Source organism: Lepisosteus oculatus, chromosome 10 (assembly GCF_040954835.1).
Source record: "Lepisosteus oculatus isolate fLepOcu1 chromosome 10, fLepOcu1.hap2, whole genome shotgun sequence".
Classification (NCBI taxonomy): domain Eukaryota; kingdom Metazoa; phylum Chordata; class Actinopteri; order Semionotiformes; family Lepisosteidae; genus Lepisosteus; species Lepisosteus oculatus.
The window spans coordinates 28,953,788-28,972,213 of NC_090705.1; the positions used below are offsets into that span (position 1 = coordinate 28,953,788).

General features: G+C 37.2%; 1 protein-coding gene across 3 annotated transcripts in view; it reads right to left on the bottom strand.

The window, feature by feature from the left end:
* The window catches only part of ints8 (integrator complex subunit 8), a 38,481-nt gene extending 20,058 nt beyond the window's left edge, over positions 1 to 18,423 (bottom strand). Inside the window, exons 1-14 of one of the 3 annotated variants that reach the window (XM_069195062.1) lie at positions 18,340 to 18,423; positions 17,461 to 17,599; positions 16,128 to 16,302; positions 14,273 to 14,413; positions 12,493 to 12,564; positions 12,363 to 12,414; positions 11,873 to 12,055; positions 11,185 to 11,292; positions 10,128 to 10,283; positions 8,610 to 8,710; positions 7,249 to 7,390; positions 3,126 to 3,196; positions 1,797 to 1,972; positions 1,465 to 1,595 (exon numbers count right to left, since the gene is read on the bottom strand). In XM_069195062.1, coding sequence (XP_069051163.1) covers positions 1,465 to 1,595; positions 1,797 to 1,972; positions 3,126 to 3,196; positions 7,249 to 7,390; positions 8,610 to 8,710; positions 10,128 to 10,283; positions 11,185 to 11,292; positions 11,873 to 12,055; positions 12,363 to 12,414; positions 12,493 to 12,564; positions 14,273 to 14,413; positions 16,128 to 16,302; positions 17,461 to 17,590 — 1,638 coding nt within the window. In that variant the 5' untranslated portion in view covers positions 17,591 to 17,599; positions 18,340 to 18,423. Of the gene's footprint in view, positions 1 to 1,464; positions 1,596 to 1,796; positions 1,973 to 3,125; positions 3,197 to 7,248; positions 7,391 to 8,609; positions 8,711 to 10,127; positions 10,284 to 11,184; positions 11,293 to 11,872; positions 12,056 to 12,362; positions 12,415 to 12,492; positions 12,565 to 14,272; positions 14,414 to 16,127; positions 16,303 to 17,460; positions 17,600 to 17,916; positions 18,082 to 18,114; positions 18,235 to 18,339 lie in introns of those variants that run through there. The other 2 variants (XM_069195063.1, XM_069195061.1) reach the window with 2 other exon arrangements.
* Positions 18,424 to 18,426: the final 3 nt, after the last annotated feature.

Sequence of the window (18,426 nt, forward strand, 5' to 3'; positions counted from 1 at the left end):
AATTCATTCAAATGACTACTCAAAAGTTTTTTTTTAAATGGCCTTTTACCTACTAAGATTTTAAAGTTACTATCTCTAATATTTTTTATACTTAAAATGTTAAAATACCTTTCCAATGATAACAAATTATTTATTATTTGATACATTCACTTTGAATTCAAGATCTCTTAAGCCCACAGCAGTACTGGGGACGTATCAGATGTTAAATTGAGGAAGAGAGACAATAACTTCAGCCCCATTCACCACCTGCTGGACAGACTGAGAAAGGTGTTATATCCAGTTAAAAGAGTGCAGGTTAATTGTAAGTTAATAAGAGGCTATGATCTGCAGCAGCTGCTAGTCCTTCTCTTGTGTGATATTAGGGGTTTTATCATAAATCAAATTCCAATAAGATAAACTATAGAATGTCTTCTTTTTCTGTTTCAGCTAAATGAGACAATAGAAAGTCAAATCAGTCAGGATCTCGACACGAGCGCATTGGTCTAAAACAGTTGTTCTCAAACTGTGGTATGTGTACCGGCAGTGGTACGTGGAGTGCCGCCAGGTGGTACGCCAAATGACCCTGGAACTGTGTCATGTGCATTGGAAAATCGGGACGGGTTTTCATATTTTAATACGTGTCAAATACGCAGCCTACGTACTACGATACAGTGCGCGCTAATACTTCAGTGGACACAAGAGATACTCTGTAATTCTATACCACTCTATAGGAATGCGTGCTACGGATGCAAGTGACCAATTGTATTTAAAAAAAGCTACTGTATCTCCAGCAAATAGGGAGAAAGGAGAATGTGCGTGATTTTGGAACAATGCCAACGTTCTAAACACAGGAATGCATAGAAATACGTGCTACGAACGCAGGTAATCTTGTGAGCACATGAAAGCGTGATAACAGAAATATATTTAAGAACTGTTCTAATTTGAGAAAAATATATGTATATAATTTGAATTTTTATTATATAAAAATATATAATTTGAGAAAGACATATGTATCATTCTAAATGTATCATTAATTATTTTACAGCCATATTTGGCTTACTTGAGTAGAACTGAGTTGTTCACTAAACTTGCTATAATGGTCTGAATGGTATTATATGTTTAGATTGGTTTTTAAGTAAACTTGTCTTTGCTTCGGAATGGGGTGGAATTTCCCCCATAAGAAATAATGGAATTTTTATTTTCAATTTATGATCTTCCGCCTTCCGAACAGATTTTCAGGAACGAATCAGGTTAATATATCGGGTTATGAGTGTAGACAGCAAATTTACAAGATGATTGGAGCAGTCCACAGTGGAAAATCCAGTTTTAAATTCATAAACCTAAGACATAAGTTGCAAGACAGCAGTTGAACAATACCAATTCAACTTCAGCCTTATGTGGATTTCCATCTTTTTTCTAAGTGATCCTTAGATTTCCTGTAGTGACATCCAATGTATATGTCCCCTAGTGCAAAGCCCTGCTTACCTTGCTGGACACCCTCCAGAACTGGCGCTCGGCCATACCGTGCAGCTCTATCAGAATCTGACGGATCTGCCAAGGGTCCAGGGAAAGAATCAGCTGATGTTTCAGCTGGCCTATCGTCACACTGGCTGAGGCTAAGGAAGAGAAAATATTACACTCAACTATAGTGTCCTTTAGAACAAAAACATTGATACACCAATGTATAGTCACTTAATAGGGTGTTGGAATATACATTATAGCAGAGATCAGTGTGATGCTGCCTGAAATGAACCACACATAAAAGGTTTGTGTACTTTACACACTGTATCTGGGAATTGCACTGCTGCAGCACAGACCTGGAATGTCATAAAAAGAAGGCAATGGTTTGGTGCACAAGCTGACAGTAGAGGACTTCTTCCTCATCTGGTCAAGAAGGGTCTTCCTCTCCTCGTCTTTCAGCAGCACCATGAAGAGCTCATGAGAAGAAATCATGAACACGAGCTGAAGATCCTCTAGGCTCTCACACAGACTCCTGGAAAAGACAGAAGAAATTGTGAAACATGTGCAGGGCTATTCACACTGTAGAGTTCGTTTCTAAAGCACCTCTTATCCAAATAATACTGAATCAACATCCTGTTCTCTCTTTTAGATCACATACCACCAGAGCAGATTATTGCTTCTGCTGGGCTATCAAATAGTGCCACTCAGATATTTAAAACTCTACTTTAAATTTTAAACAAATTATGAAAACAAAATACAGCTAAAACTGTATGATTTCCACAAATAAAGGGTTTGCACCCCAAACCCAATTTATAATCTGGGGTTAAAATGTAAGTAAACCAACATAAGGGTTTATGGTTTAACATTCTTACACATATTGGACCTTCACCAAGTCCTCACCAAGTCTCAATAAAAGATAAAACTAACGTCCTTTGACAACACACAAAAATTCTACTTTGACATGATTATTTAAAAAAAAATCATGCAGCATTCAATATCCTTTTTTGGGAAAAAGTATGTGTACCCTTTAGTTCTGTGACACCTGTCAGATATCTTGAATTATTTTTTTTCTGTAATAGCTGATCAGTCTCTTACATCGCCTGGGAGGAATGCTAGCGCATGTCTTTACAGATATGCTTCAATTTAGTGATGTTTGACTTCAGATGAGACGTAAAACCAAGGTCCTGACTCTCTGTGGTCATTAAAAATCCCAGGGCGTTACTCGAAAAGAGTAGGGGTGTAACTCCGGCGTTCTGGCCAAATTTCCCATTGGCTTTTATCAATCGGTCTCCTAATAATCCCCGTCTATGAACTGGCTTCATTACTCTGCTCTCCTCCCCACTGATAGCTGATGTGTGGTGAGAGTACTGCTGCACTATGGCTGCCGTTGCATCATCCAGGTGGGATTCCCATTACATGTAAAGTGGTTTGAGTGGAGTGTCCAGTATAAAGCTATATAAGTGTAAGGAATTATTATTATTAATAGGTTTATCAGATGGTTTCTAATTTTCCTAAAAATACATGTTGTTACCTGAAGAATTAAAACTCACAGCAAAATGACAATATTTAAAGTATTTCTATGTTCTCCACCTTTGTAAACTTAAAATTCAAGTTACACAGTTACATAAACAAAGCAGTGGTGAACAAATAACAAGCATAACTGGTTATAATTGGTTTCAACCTACTTTAAAAAAGCTGCCATGTTCCTTTTTGAAGTCTCAGATGCATGGTCCTTATCTAATGACCGTGTGCACACCTAAAAAAAAAAAATAGAAATATAGTACTTCAGTGGCTCAAGTAGTAAAGGTCCTTGTCAAGGTGCAGGCTGAGGTCTGTGTTCACAGGTTTAAGCATGAATAGCAGCAAGGCCCAGAATCCATTGCTCAGAGGGCCTAGACCAGGGGTCTCCAACCTTTTTTCCTTGAGGGCCAAATTTGCTTCTGAAGACAGGCCAGAGGGCCAGACAGTGGGAGGGTAGGTAGACAGGGAGATTTTATGTAATAAACAACACAATTTACACATAATAAATTTGATGAAAACACATATGTTATATATTGTAATATTCAAATTAACAAAAATAACTAAAATAAATATTCATATACATGTGTACAAATTTAATGTGATATTTGGAATTGCTTCTGTGACAGAATGTCCCCAAATTCTGGTTCAAACTTTGTTGCCCCCAGAATCAAAACCTGCTTAAAGTGGTCAACAGAGTGATGTTTGATATTTAGATGTTTGAAAATGTTTGTTCACACAAATATGTGGAGTCAAAGACAGAAAACATTTCACGAGCAAATTTTCTAATGTTCTTACAACTCTCTTCAGGCAGTGATTTATAGAAGTTTAATAAATCCTTTTCCTTAAACAGATCCCTATACAAGTCATTCGCAGCCAGGTCTTACTGTGAGCTGCAACTCAGGCTGAAGATCTTCACTTGCAAAAGGGGTCTGGAATCTTATGTTCTCTGATACTGTCAAAATCTTGAAAACGGTCCTGAAATTGCTACTTCAAATGTGAAATCACGATTAAAGCGAACGGAATCGAAAAAGGCTCGATACATTCATTTCTGTACTTTTAGCAAGCTGCAAAATGAACAAAATTGTGAGCTGCCACCTGTTTTTAAAAAAGAATTAATTTTGTCCAAAGGATTTTACAATATACTTTAGTTTTGCTAATCCACCGAACCTCACGCCCGGATATTCACTCTCAATTTCAGATAGGAAGTTTTTAAACTGACGATGATTAAGGGATGACAATCGTATAAAATTCACTGTCTTCATAACTATATCCATATTTTCTTCAACTGCAGAGAAATGTTAATTCCCAGGTCTTCTGTACAATGAGCAATTGTATTAGCTGACAGACTTATTTGCTCAAACAAAGCAACTTTTTCTGGACGTAGTTCATCAGCAGATTTCATAATACAAGTTTTTATATACTGCCTATCAGTAAATGGTTACCCTATGACATGGACCTCACCCTTACAATGGATTCTGATTGTTGTGATCACTTTGCGACTATTTCATGCTGATAAATTTTTTTTCCAGTGTTTCTCCTTTATCTAAACGCATTTTGCCAGTCATGTTTGAGTACTTCTGTGCTTCATATCGTAATGCCTTCGGATATTATACTCCTTGAGAACAGTGACAATTTCTCTGCATATTAAGCACAACGCCTTGTTATTGCTTTCAATCACAAAATAGTTTTTAATTTGCTTCTTATTGAAAACACGGCACTCTTCATCAACTTTTCTCTTCTCAGCTTCTGACATTTTGATGTAAAATAAATAAACAATGCAAGGAAACTCAAGAACAACAAACAAGTAAACCTAAAAATAAAGGTTATTTGACTTCTTTAACACTTGCATGTAAGCATGCAGTGGTGGTGCTGTCTTATGTTCTCGGGCCGGATAAAAATACATCGGGCCATAGGTTGGAGACCCTTGGTCTAGACTAATAAGCTATCTCTTGCCTTGAATGAATCCAGGAAATGGTGAACATACTGTACCAATCCAGCACCTTAAGGAATGTTACTTAAGCAGGACTTCATAACCAGCATGCCCTGGCAATCTAATACCCAAGAGAGGCCACTAAACTGGGTATATCCTGATACAAATAAGGGCATACTTGTCCGTAATTCCATTATTGATTTATTTTACCATTAATCACTATTCACAATGATGATACCTAAAAGCTATTGCACCACATTCTGTGTTTCTCTTCAAGGTACTGGAACCTGACAACAAACGTATGTCCAACAAGAGAAAAGTACACAAGCTGAATGAAACTAAGGTACCAAGAGAGATCAAAGATCAACTTCAAACAGAATTCTTCACAAAGCTTCTCCAGAAACTAGAGATGTTTTGTACTATTCTCAGTTGTGATTTCACCTTATTATTGAATTACACAGGAAGGCATTCAAAAAACATTCCCCCATATATATTTCAATAAGCATCTGGTTCCCCCCAGTCTAGACCTCGTGCATGCCTTCTCTGGAAGAAGCCAACCACAATGAAGGGCATTTCTCTCTGTGTGGCGACAGAAGGGCTTCTTGGTACAAAGCCCAATGGATCCAGCTGTCAAATCTCATTTGGAATCCCCTGTCCACACAAGTTAAAATGATAACTCATATTATAAGTTATTTCACATGAGTATATATTTAAGAGCACTGATTAATAACAGTAAGGGTGCATTTTCTTCTCCTTGAGCTTTTAACAATATTTGTTTTGAGACTTCAAGGTTAGTCAACTTTGAATTGCACAACTGAAAAGTCAGTCAGATTACAGCCAATGATCACTTCCATGCATTAGTTAGCACTTGCAACACCTATGTGATTGATCAGCCATTTCTATCACATCCTGATTCACACCCTTTACACAACAGCCACATTTCATTATTTAATAAACAGTACTTAGAATAGCTGTCTACATCACTAATTGCTTTATCAGAGTTATTCCTAGTAGCCATTAAAGTACAGGTAAAAGTAATCATGAAGGTTCAGTGCAGAAAATCTTCACTAATTATTGCAAAATTCATATATAACCAAGTCCCCCATATACCAGCCCATAATATACTACAGTACATTATGCACATACACTTAAAATACTTATTTGATCATTAATAATTAAATAAATCCTGTATATGATCATTAGAATACTAATGCATTGCCTTTAAGTTAATTAAAATAACACTGATCAGATGTGACGAGGATCCTCAAACAACTGCACGCTACTATCTGAGTACCACAGAGGGAAGGGTAAGAATAGTTGGTCACAGATGTCTCAGCTAAGCAACACAGTGACCCCTGCAACCACTTGCACTTGCAAACAAGCAGCATCCTGTTTACGAAAGATATGCTTCTCCTCCAGTTAGAGCTAAACCTCTGGATTGAGGCAGTATTAACTCTGAAGTGTGAAAAGATGAGTGCCTTGAAGGAGTTTGGGTCAAAGGAATATACCTATGCTTCCTTATTCTCCCTTTCTTGGTCCGTTTGTGGGATTCATAGCTACAAGCCAAGAGGTAAAAAAAACTTGGAAAGGTATACTAAAAATAATAAGCAATTCTAATTCTTTTTATAAGACATTCACAATTTTATTAGAAGCGTTAATGATTTATGCCTTCTCCAAAGTTAAAGTAATTCTAATTTGAGTGATGCAGAAAATTAAAACATGCATAATCAACAAAAACAGTGCCCTGCAAAACTATTTATGCCTGTCCAATTACATCCCATTTTGTTGGATTACAAATAAAAATATTCACTTTAAAAAAGTTTAAGTATTATAAAAAATTCAACATCAGTGCAAACGATAACTTTTATCTCCCTAATTCACCCACTGATTTTCTATGTTGTTTAAAGACAATCATCATCTGTATTTTTATTTTTCTTCTTGCTTCAAAAACGTCGGCTCATCCTGTATGATTCAATACTATTTACGCTTTAATGATCATTGCAATTCTCAGTTTTCCATTAAAATGCTTTGAAACAGGCTTCCAAAAAGAAATGAATGAGGGGGAAACCAAATGTTTAACCAACTGGACACTTAATCCGATTATTTCACTATTTGAAAATGGCACTGTCAGCCTTGCACTAAATGCAAGACTGACACTCCTCATTTTGCATTAGTTTGAATGGGCCAGCAAGGTTCATAGACCACCTGTATTCTCCCATCACCACCAGTTGATAAGAAAAAAAAACAGAGATGCAGACTGAAATAAAGGCATCTTAGTACGCGACTTCACAAAAAGAAGTAATTGTGACTTCAGCACCACATATATTGCAAGGTTAATTTAAATCCATATTCCTTACCTCCAATAAAAAGTCAATTTTGTCTTTGTTGGGTTTCAGAAGAAATTGCCTAAAACGGACACTGATGACCTGTCCCTCCAATGCGTCACGCACAGCGTTGCAGGCACACAGCTTGTAACATATTTCATCTGCTGCTCTGTCCCTGTGCACATAGTACAATACATGCAGAAAAAAAACAAACATTCATTTTTTTAAAATTGATTTATATAATTTAATTTTGAGCTCTTTATTTTTTCATTTTTATTTAACTTGCATAATTATAGAGCACTGGATTCCTGGCTTTGGTTGTATAAAATTTCTTAGGTACAAAATATTACTAATAGTAACTGTAGTTAACTTCACTTAATTCTGACATTGTTTTGCAAAAGTAACTTGTAGATACTTTGTATAGAACTCAAACTCATGAAACATGAGAAAAAGAGAAAACATCATGGTGAATTTTATGAAACCTGCTCTAGGTCCCTGAATTCTAAATTCTAAACCTTAACAGTTTCTAGGCCAGCAGTAGTTCTATATATTACTGCATTCAACAGTTCAGCATTAAAAAAAGACAATATAAACTAAAATGTATAATTTAATTACAACTTTTTCAGAACAGTGTATTAAATTGGAATTGGATATATTACAAATAATCCACATCACAAATATAAACTACATGAAAAGTATAAAATGCTACTTCTTTTTATACTTCCTCAGCACAGAAACCTATCACACAAAATTTCTTCTGCTTTAACTAAATGTTGGTCAGAAATCAGGTAAACCCTAAACACCTGAGAATGATCTTCACTGCTTTATTCATTCAACATCTAAATTGCAATATTTCAAAATTCTTCAATATTTAGAAGAACTAACAGTACTAAGAAAAGGAGCGCAACAACAAAGTTCAGAAGTAAGGCTTAAAAATGTTAAGGGAGATTCTTCACATTGTATCCAATGAAAAGGAGAAATTAATTTATACAAGTGAAACAATCCGCTACCTGGCTAAGTGAACCTTCTGAAAGCATAAGATGATTTAAATGATCTAAAAACGAATACATAAAAGAAGAGGCTAATTGTCCCATCTAGCTTGTTTGGTTTCCAGTGATATTAGATCTAGTCCAGCCATATCTTTAAGACACTTAAAGACATTTCATTGCCAGCAAGTACTGCTGCATGCTGTATTGTTGTACATTTGATCAACTTTGATTAATAAGCAGGTGTCAGCCTCAACGACGTGGCTGGATAGCAGAATCCAGACTCCCAGAGATCACATCCTGGGCGCCGTTATCACCTGGGCATTAATATTAATTCCCATTTCAATGTACCCAGAGGTTCACAATTATGAACTGCAGATACACAGTGGTCTTGTCTGTCCCACTTACCCCTGCTGAGCTTTGTGAACAAATTCCCTCAGGACAGACTGTCTGAAATAACTGGGCAAGCTGAAGGTGATGTTGTCCTTCACAAAACATTCAATCAGACCCTAGATGAGAGAGAGACACATGAGAGTAATCTCAGGAATGATATATCGGAAAACACCTTGTATGGTATTTTGATATTTCTTTCTGTTGTCAGTAGTAAAGACATCCGATTTACACAAAGAATTTATACATTACAATAGGGTCATGACATCAATAGCTAAGTTTGCATATAACCTAGTCCACTCCCTCTCTCTGCCTGGAATGAAAAGAGCGATAAAACTGTCAGCGAGCCTGTAAAATCGTATCTGGCCTGTCATTCCCCACATTACTGACACAGAACCTTTCGATAGACCACACTGAGATGCAGATCCTGGGTAGTGGGTACTGGGGCAGGGGGGAGAAAAAGACTCACTCACTAACTAGACTGGTTACACAACCCTAGTCTGTTGCTCCGCTAATTTGACAGTTGCACTTAACCTTTGACTTGGTTTCATCTTGCTCTGCTCTTCCATCAAAACCCTGCTCGTCAGACCAAATCATGAATAAGCAAATTTGCAAATGTTAAATTCACATTTGTTGAGACCCTACTGTACTTGGGTAAGCTTTTTTTCTGTAGAAACATATTTAATGATAATAATTCCTTACACTATCTGTGGAGAGGAGAACAGAGTGATGAAGCCAAATCACAGATGGGGATTATTAGGAGGCCATGATTGGTATAGGCCAATGGGAAAATTTGGCCAGGGCACTACTCTTTTTGAGAAACGACCTGGGATTTTTTAATGACCACAGATAGTCAGTTTTATATCTCCTAAAAAGAGGCGTGAAGGAGGGTGCCTTTTTTACAGTACAGTGTCCCTGTCACGATACTGAGGCATTAAGGCATTAACCTGTTTAGCAGTTACATATTTGCCATGTCCCAGTTCTCGCACGGTGGCCTAAGCCCTTCCTCTAAGTCCAAACTAATGTGACGTAGCGCAGGTGTGGACTTCAAATGCAAGAGTATCCGAGGGTGCATCGTTAGAAAAAAGTAATGAGACATCTTCGTGCTTTTAAAGCTTTATATCAAAACTTTGTACCAAGAATACATACAGTATGAATCTAAAGTGAAAATTAGTTTTACAAAACTGTAAAAAAGTTAGATTTTTTGAATACGCAAATATTTTACTCTCTATGGCAACTTCTCTCTGCTTTGATATGCTACAACAATAAACATCCCAATTTCACGAGGAATTGGGGGTAATTCTCTTCAGCGGAGTCTGCTCTGGTGTGGACTTTAGGGAAGGGCACCCTTGATCAACACAAATTGAGAAATCAGTCATCTCAAGGACTTGCAGACTTGAGCAAGAACACTCATCTGCAGGGCGCAAGACTGCAAGTGTGCATATTGAGAAACTCCTTTTTCCATACAGCAAGCAATGAAGCAGAGGTATACATGTACAACCAGGCTAAAGCTCAGTCCTTCAGAAGGGTTCCTACCTCAAAATTTCCAGACTTGATAAAGCTGTGTATCTGAGTATATAAAGGCATTTGGGTGCCGCCGATCTCTGAGGAGCCTGTGAGAACCCCACAGGCATTCCAGTACCCAGCCAGCCTTTTCTCATCAATCCTGCAGTGCAGGGCTCTGCCATCAAACTGTGGGAGAACAGTCACAGCTATTGCATTCAGGTTAAATACTTTAACATGATTAAGAAGATAAAAAATGCTTGGGAGCATGAAAGCACAGTATTTTACAAAATCTTTCTACTTCTCCAAAACCATAAATTATGATAACTCACAGAAACGTTTTCTCTTTCTCCTTTAAATATTAAATTGAAACCAAATTGTTTCTTATTGCAAGGAATTAAGCACAGAAGGAGTTTTCAATTCAGGTTATATACCTCTTTTTGATCCAAAGTCCAATGTTTTTCAAAGTCATTTAACCCATTAGTCTATCAAGAATCTTACTCTGTAGAACTGACAAGATAAGAAATTCTGGACATCAAATTTAAAATTTCCTTTGCAAAATCAGGATTCCATACAAATAATACAAAAACTGCACAAATACTGTGACTTTTAGATAATTAAAACCATAGAGTTATGTATATTTATAACATGCTAACAGGCCACCAAAAAGAACAATGGGTTTGATAATGGACTACACTGGATATGTGGGTATTGTTTGGACACTGTAATTTGCTAGAACTGCCATTTAGTAATTTCCTTAAAGTATTTGTTGTCACACTGTAACTAACTCTCCCTAACACATTGTGTTCAGCTGAGGAGAAAGGCCATCATAAGGAGCTCTCTGAGCTCAAGAGCTTTAGAGCTCTCCGAATTGCTAGCTGAATGCTGTAAACTGTAAAGGTTTTCAATGCTCAGAGTAAAAAAAAACACCCTGCAAGGGGTTTTATTTTCACCACCAGAGGGTACCTCTACCGCAAAATTATTTGCGCCAGGATAATTTACCCGAGAAAAGGTGAACATGATGCATACCATCAGTGAGAGCTTGAGGCACATATAAGGATATGCCTTTAGGAACTGTATTGTCACTTACCTTTGCAAGACATTCCCTTGTTTTTAAGAAATGCTCTCTGGCCTTTTCATAGGCCAGGGGGTCTGAACTACCTTGCTGAAAGAAGACAGCTCCCAAATCATAATGAACCTGTAAGAGAGAGAAATGGTTCTATTTACATAAAAAATTAAAATGTAACCATTGTTGAGAGATCTGAAAGTTTATTAGTAAATACACTGTGAACCAAGTAAATCTCTTCCCACCTTGGGATCTCAATTTCAAGAAATCAGTCCTACCAGAAAGAGATTTGGCATTAACAGAAGAAAACTCATATAGCACTTAAATTGCAATGTGTGCACAATGAGGTAGAAATGTATACAAAAGCCTACAATTTTGTACAATCCTACAAAGAGGAGGTCTTTTCCTTGTTCATGGTTCTTACATCTGCCACCATGTTCTGCACTCAATAATAAAATGTTTTTTTTCTACACAAACACTTGAGCATGCTTAAAATCAGTCAACACTACCTGCTTGTCACACATTGATCTGAAAATGTTCAATAATACTTTTTAAAGGTGGAAATGAGAAGGCGAATACGAACTCCTAAACTATCCCTATTTGGTTGAAGGGCCTGTTCAGCACATTGGCACCTAATGGGGTTGTCTCTTCCTACAGATAGAGGAGCAAGCAATCATGACCTCAAACTCGAAGACAATGCACGCCAGGTTACCTGACAATGCAGTTCATCAGCACTGATCTTTAATCCTGCGGTAGAGCACTCTGTCTCTCCATTGGCAGTGCAGGACTCGGCTGCCAGCAGGTCCAGCGTCCTCATTGTATGGATATAAAAGTCTTTCTTGATCCCCAGGACGCCCTTCAGAACCATGATTGAGTCATCCGCCTGCTCCTTTAGCTGGGAAAATATATTGTGGCCGATTAGCTTATGCTGCGACAAAAGGATTTTTTTTAGACTTTTATTAAATTAATGTAATTATGTAATTTACAACTAATACTAAACTACACAACTAAATTACACTTTGTGCTTAGGTGGGCAGCAGGAACTGATTGGCTGCCGCACAGTATATTCGTCCAGTATAAGAAGCACTTTGAAGTTCTTTGGGACGAAAACAGATATTAATAGAAACAAGTATTAACTTTCTTATAACTCGTAAGAGTCAATAGGGAACCACAGATGAATGTCACACTTTCCAGTAACTCACCACTTTTAAAATGTTTTCTGTTAATTCCTTTTCCTGTTGCACATGATTCAGCCTAGATAAAAGGAGACAGCTTTAATCACAAAACCTGAAATGAATTATCACCAACAATTAAAGAATATTAAACACTCACATATTTAACTGGTGAGGTCCAGGTTTAGTTTGCTTTTCAGGGAAGCTGCTCTGCACTATTGTCCTGATAGCCCTGGAGAAGAAAAGGAATTTAGGTAACACACCACTGAACAAATATTTACAATATTTACTTATAATTTACCTCTGTAAAACAGACAAACATTACTGCAATGCTGTCTTAAATGTCTTCATTTACTGCTTCCTAAATGCTGCAAACACAGAAGAGGTGTTTCTAACCCTTACACAAAAACGTCTCTTAATACAACACTGGTTGAGGTATTTGTGATGCAGTATCTCCTCAGTTTAACAGATCTCGGATGCAACAGACAAAATCTGGTGAAGCAGAATTTTGTCTGGAGTTCAGAAAACCATGGACTACCCCTCAAAGAATGGACAATGGGTCTAGACAACATGACAACAGACTGACCTCAAAACATCAGATCATGTCTTGTAAATGGCCAATTATTCTGCAATATATATGATCCTAAGTATAATTTACAGTTGAGTAGAGTATTGCAGCTTTCATTTGACATTTAAAAAGACAGAAAGTAGTGTGCATAGATTTGTTCAAATTAGGTTTAAGAGACAAAAACAGGACAGGTTTTTCTATTACTTACAGTAGTTCCTTTTAGAGTTTTGTACACTTTATTGATATTGATGACAATAATACAGAAATTAGCTTACAAACATAGGATTATACAGTGGACAGTGGAACAATTTTGTCTGCCATGATTTTAGCAAAGATTTTAGTACTTTTAAATGGTTAAAAATAAAACAGAACAGCTCTCACAAATATTATACATCACAATGTATGCTTTTACACAGGCCTGAAATCCCACCTAAATTTGGTAGTTGGTTTCCAGTTATCTTTGTGTGTGATGTTAGTGTGTATGTATGTACAGTACTGTATACAGTATGAAATAATTACAAAAAGCTTACTGCAAAATAAAGGTGAGTGCCATTATACAGAACTAAAAGTTAAAAACATACATATGGGAGCACAAATTCAATCATGGGAATTAAGTTGAAGCCTTGGTTTTGTAATGTTAACCTTAATATCAGTAAAAGTGTTACTGAACCATTTTTTACTCCTTTTTTCTGTTACAATCATTAACAGTTAACTTAAATAAGTGGCTATGGTTATTGTGCATCCTAAATTCAAATGTGAGAATTTTGAAATAGGCTACAGAATATAGAATAGGCTATATCTGTAACAAGCGGCCTACTTTTATGTTAAATACTTGAGCTGTTCCACAAAAGCACTCAATCAGGGTTGTTTCTTTCAACAGTTAGTTCACCCTGCTGCAAAAGGGGGAATTCGCACAAAGTCATTGACGTGTTTTACAAAGCGATATATCGAAACTGTAGCAAACTATGCAGTGATATACAAAACCTTTTCTGGAAAATAATTTGCCATTGAAGGTAATAAAACAAATACAGTGTTGGGTTTTAAACTAATATGGGTTGAAAAGTTTACACATAATGGAGGGAATTTAATTATTCTGCTGAAATGTACAAACAAAATACTAATTTAACTATATGTTAGTCTGAATACCTCTGGTGAACAGGGAGAAGTGATGCAGCCAATAGGTGAACTGGAACCAAGACAGTAACTAAATGAAGCATCCTGTTTAAGATATAGGGTGTCAGTTCAGCAAATATGTTTGTCACTCACATCTACTGAGAAATTCTATTAATTATTCTGAGCCCTAAAAATTAAGCCTTGAATAAAAAAAACTAAAACTTACAATAATACTGACAAATTAAATATTAGATCTTACCATCTATTGTAGATGAGCACAGCCATTGCAGTAGTAGGAGGTAAGGTAGACAGGACCAGATCCACATGTTTAACTCCAGGGGGTACTTTACTGACGCACAGGAGCTCATTGAGAAGCATATTTAACACTGGGATAGACAAACTGAGGGGAACCAAGAAAAGAAGAAAAAGGTCTCAGAAGCTAATCAAATTAGGTCTGGTCAACTTGTGGACAAGAGACAAATAAAATATATTTTTATTAGAAGTTTTGCTGGTGGCATGCAAAGTACCCTCATGTAAATTCAGTTCAAACAGTGAAATGAATTGTTAATTGTAAATGAGTTGCTATTACAGAATGGCTGCTATTCATCACCTAGGTAAAAGTATTACTTTAGTGATGAAGGAGTTCCTTTTTCGAGCAAAGCAATTGCAAAACTTTATTGCCTGCATTTTATTACTAACTATTCATTACTCTGAATTCAAGGTTCAGATCCAGTGACTATGTTTCTCACAAGCACCCACAACACACTGTCTTCTGTTATTTAATGCAGTTTCTCTCTACAGCAGAAGCCACCTAACATAAAATGCACAACAAAAACATTTTAGAAAAACTCACTTTCAATTAAAGTTAACCTCTTTAGAATATTTGCAAAAGGGAAACTGGTATCTTGTCTCATGGAGAGCACGCTGGGGTATGCGAAAAGACAAATTGCTAATGCAAGAAATTGTATATGGCCAATAAAGTGATCTCTTATAATATTGACAACGATCTTTTGGAATCATCCTTTATGTAAATTTGGCTTAATCTGAAGAAGTCTTAATTTGACCTAATGTGCTAAGAATTCAAACCGTTGAAGCTTGCCAATAACTTTATATTTCACAATATTGTCCCTGTACTGTTGGGGTGCGCATTAGCATAGCACAGTAATAACATCAAGCTTTTCTTTCTTTTTTCTGAGTGTATGTCCTGCAGTCTATTTTTCTCCTGTTAATTTGTTTGTTTTTTGCCTTGCTCACTAACACAATTCATAGAAGATCCATTTCCTGGGACATTCTCAACACCGAATCAGATGACATGACAGCTGGAAGACAACTGCTGTTTACACCTAAAGTCACATGGTGTCTCTGTGTTTCAGCCACATTAGTTCTCTTCCTATATAAACCCTTTCATAACAGTATTTTTTTCTGAACTTTTTACAAACCTCAACCTAATTTTAACACAAAGTGGGAACTAGGAGGCAACAGCATATTGCTCTTTTTTAAACTTGAATGACCTTTTATTTTTGTTGTAACCAGCAGATTTAAAATAGCCAATTATGTTTTTCACTTTTTTGATTCACAGCCACAAATCCCACACAATTGAATGGGAAGTCTACATAGCCTTCTCTAACTCAGCCACCATCAAACCATTCATCCTTTAACATATCGCACTTTAGAGGAGGTTTAGGGCAGATTGAAAGAGACGTACATGCCTCACCGACAGAAGCACATGCCTGGGGTATATCCATGGTATATTTATGGTACAGGAGAGCTTTTTTCCCCCAGTACATGCGTTTTTCATAATAAGTGAACATAAATGTATCCCATCCAAACAAAGTGGACTAAGTACACTTTTTCCAATATGCGCCATTATCTTGACATTTCACTAGCTGTGCAGTCTTTTATATTCTGATTTTTATTGTCAAAAGTATTCTTCATAATAATGCACATTTACAACAAGTTATAAATTATGCAGAGTAAATGGGGAAAAAAAAGATAGTTAACAGTTCCAAAGCAACCCAGAAACACATTCCTACTGAAGACACTGCAATATTTGTTAGTATTTAGCTTCTCCCCTGAAACAAACTGACATAATGAAAAACCACTTCACCACACACCCTTTTTCCAGCACATCCAAGTCCCATTTCAAGTGCGCAGACACTTTGAGAGCGAGCAGCTTCAGTGTGCGGTTTCTCCTGTTGTCTGCAGGGGGCTGAACCTGGTTTTGTTCATTCACTGATGGTTTGGATGCCTGCTCCAGAAACTGGATTACCAACTGGACAGGCGAGGGGTCTATGGAAAAGAAAGAATCCCACTCATTTTTTTTATTTGTACTAAACATAACCTGTACATCAATTTCTCAATTACCAAAGAGTAAGAAGGCTGCAAATTACAAACCACTTTTGGAATGCTTACTCAAATGCACTTGTACAGCAGATGCTTTAGCGGGGCAAACTGACTACAGTCCCCACGATCAAGTGCTTTCTGATCTTCCTCCATATTGGCTCCAGTGTTTTTCTTTCTTGATTTTCACCAGGCCTGATATTCACAGGGTACAGTACTTCATCGCCTGTGCACAATCAGGTCTCTCACCAGTAATTTGAATGAACGCTTATGCAACAACCATGTTACTCAGTGATAAACAACTAATCAAAATGACAAAATTAAATTAATTTCCAACATGTACATAATAATAATAACAATAATAATAATAATAATAATTGTTACACTAATAGCGCTTTTTCTGACAACTCCACTCAAAACGCTTTACATGTAATGGGGACTCCCCTCCACCACCACCAATGTGCAGCATCAACCTGGATGATCAGTGGGGAGGAGAGCAGAGTAATGAAGCCAATTCATAGATGGGGATTATTAGGAAGGCCATGATCGGTAAGGGCCAATGGGAAATTTGGCCAGGACACCAGAGTTACACCCCTACTCTTTTCGAGTAACGCCCTGGGATTTTTAATGACCACAGAGAGTCAGGACCTCAGTTTTACGTCTCATCCGAAGGACAGCGCCTGCTTACAGTATAGTGTCCCCGTCACTATACTGGGGCATTAGGGCCCACATGGACCGCAGGGTGAGCGCCCCCTGCTGGCCCCACTAACACCTCTTCCAGCAGCAACCTTACGTTTTTCCCAGGAGGTCTCTCATCCAGGTACTGACCAGGCTCAGTACCTGGTCAGTACCTGGATGGAGACGTGTAGGTCTCCTAACGCTTATTAAGCAGTTTACCGATTTGTGTTTCCTTGTCTGCAAAAAACAGCAGCTTGCGTTTTACTATTAAAGAACGACATAAAAAGCACCTTTCTTTAAAGAAGCATGATTTAAACCCATAAATACAGCTATGTCCCAGACCTCTAAAACTTTAAATGGCGCATCATTTTTCTCCAGAATGGATCTGGGCATTTACTAGCATCTCCGGACTAATGACTTTGTGCTCACCTGGTGAGGGTTTCTGTAAGTGTTTCTCCAGCAAGGCCTCGTCCAAGAGGAACTCGAACCAGGTGGTCTGCGGCGGAGTACACGGTCGACTGCAGGTTACTGCCTCCCGATCCGCCGCTTCAGCACTCATCTTAGAGAACTGACAGGACAAACGTTACAACAGCTGACTATCAGTTGTCTAGCAAAGATACGCGCTACGTTCATTTCATACCTAGTTGCGTAGTTGCAAATGAACCACCTAGTTTCACAGGATTAAAGAGATCAGTGCGTTTTGCATGTCAAAGTATTGGAAATAAAGTTAAGACTAATATTAACAAATTCATATTATCTGTAAGCTTTTGACAACTACTGTATGTTAAAGTTTAGAACTGGTTTGAAAGAGGCTCGGTACATCATTTTTCAAACTAAACGTACCGTGCGATAACTTAATTTGAGAAGAAATCGTTATATTCATACCTTTGAATAACCTACTTTCAGTTGTTAAAACCAATTCCTTATCTCTAATTCAGGCAAGTCGTATAAAAAAGGTTATTAAATTCAGAGAGACAAAACAGCTTAACCACAAGCATCATATTCATTGGAAAGAAAGCAGTCTTTCCTTTGTGATTTTTTTTCTTAATGTAAGACCATTTCAAACGTTTTGCTGCCACCTACTGTGTCGGAGTAGGAAGCGCATCGGGTAAATAGCTGATTTACATTAACGCTTTAAACCAGTAAACCGAGAAATTAAAAAACAACTTTATTAATTTCCCATAGACCCTCGCCCTATAGCTGTAAACATAAAGTATACTAAGAATATCCTGAAACCAAATTCGCATAGTTCTCGTTTTGACAAGCAAAACACAAACACTTCCAGGTCATAAAGATATTTACATTTACCTCCTCAGCGTGAAGGCCACATTAAGCGACGCGACTGATCCGGAAGTGTATGTAAATAGCCGAATTTCCATCAAAATAAAAGTCCTT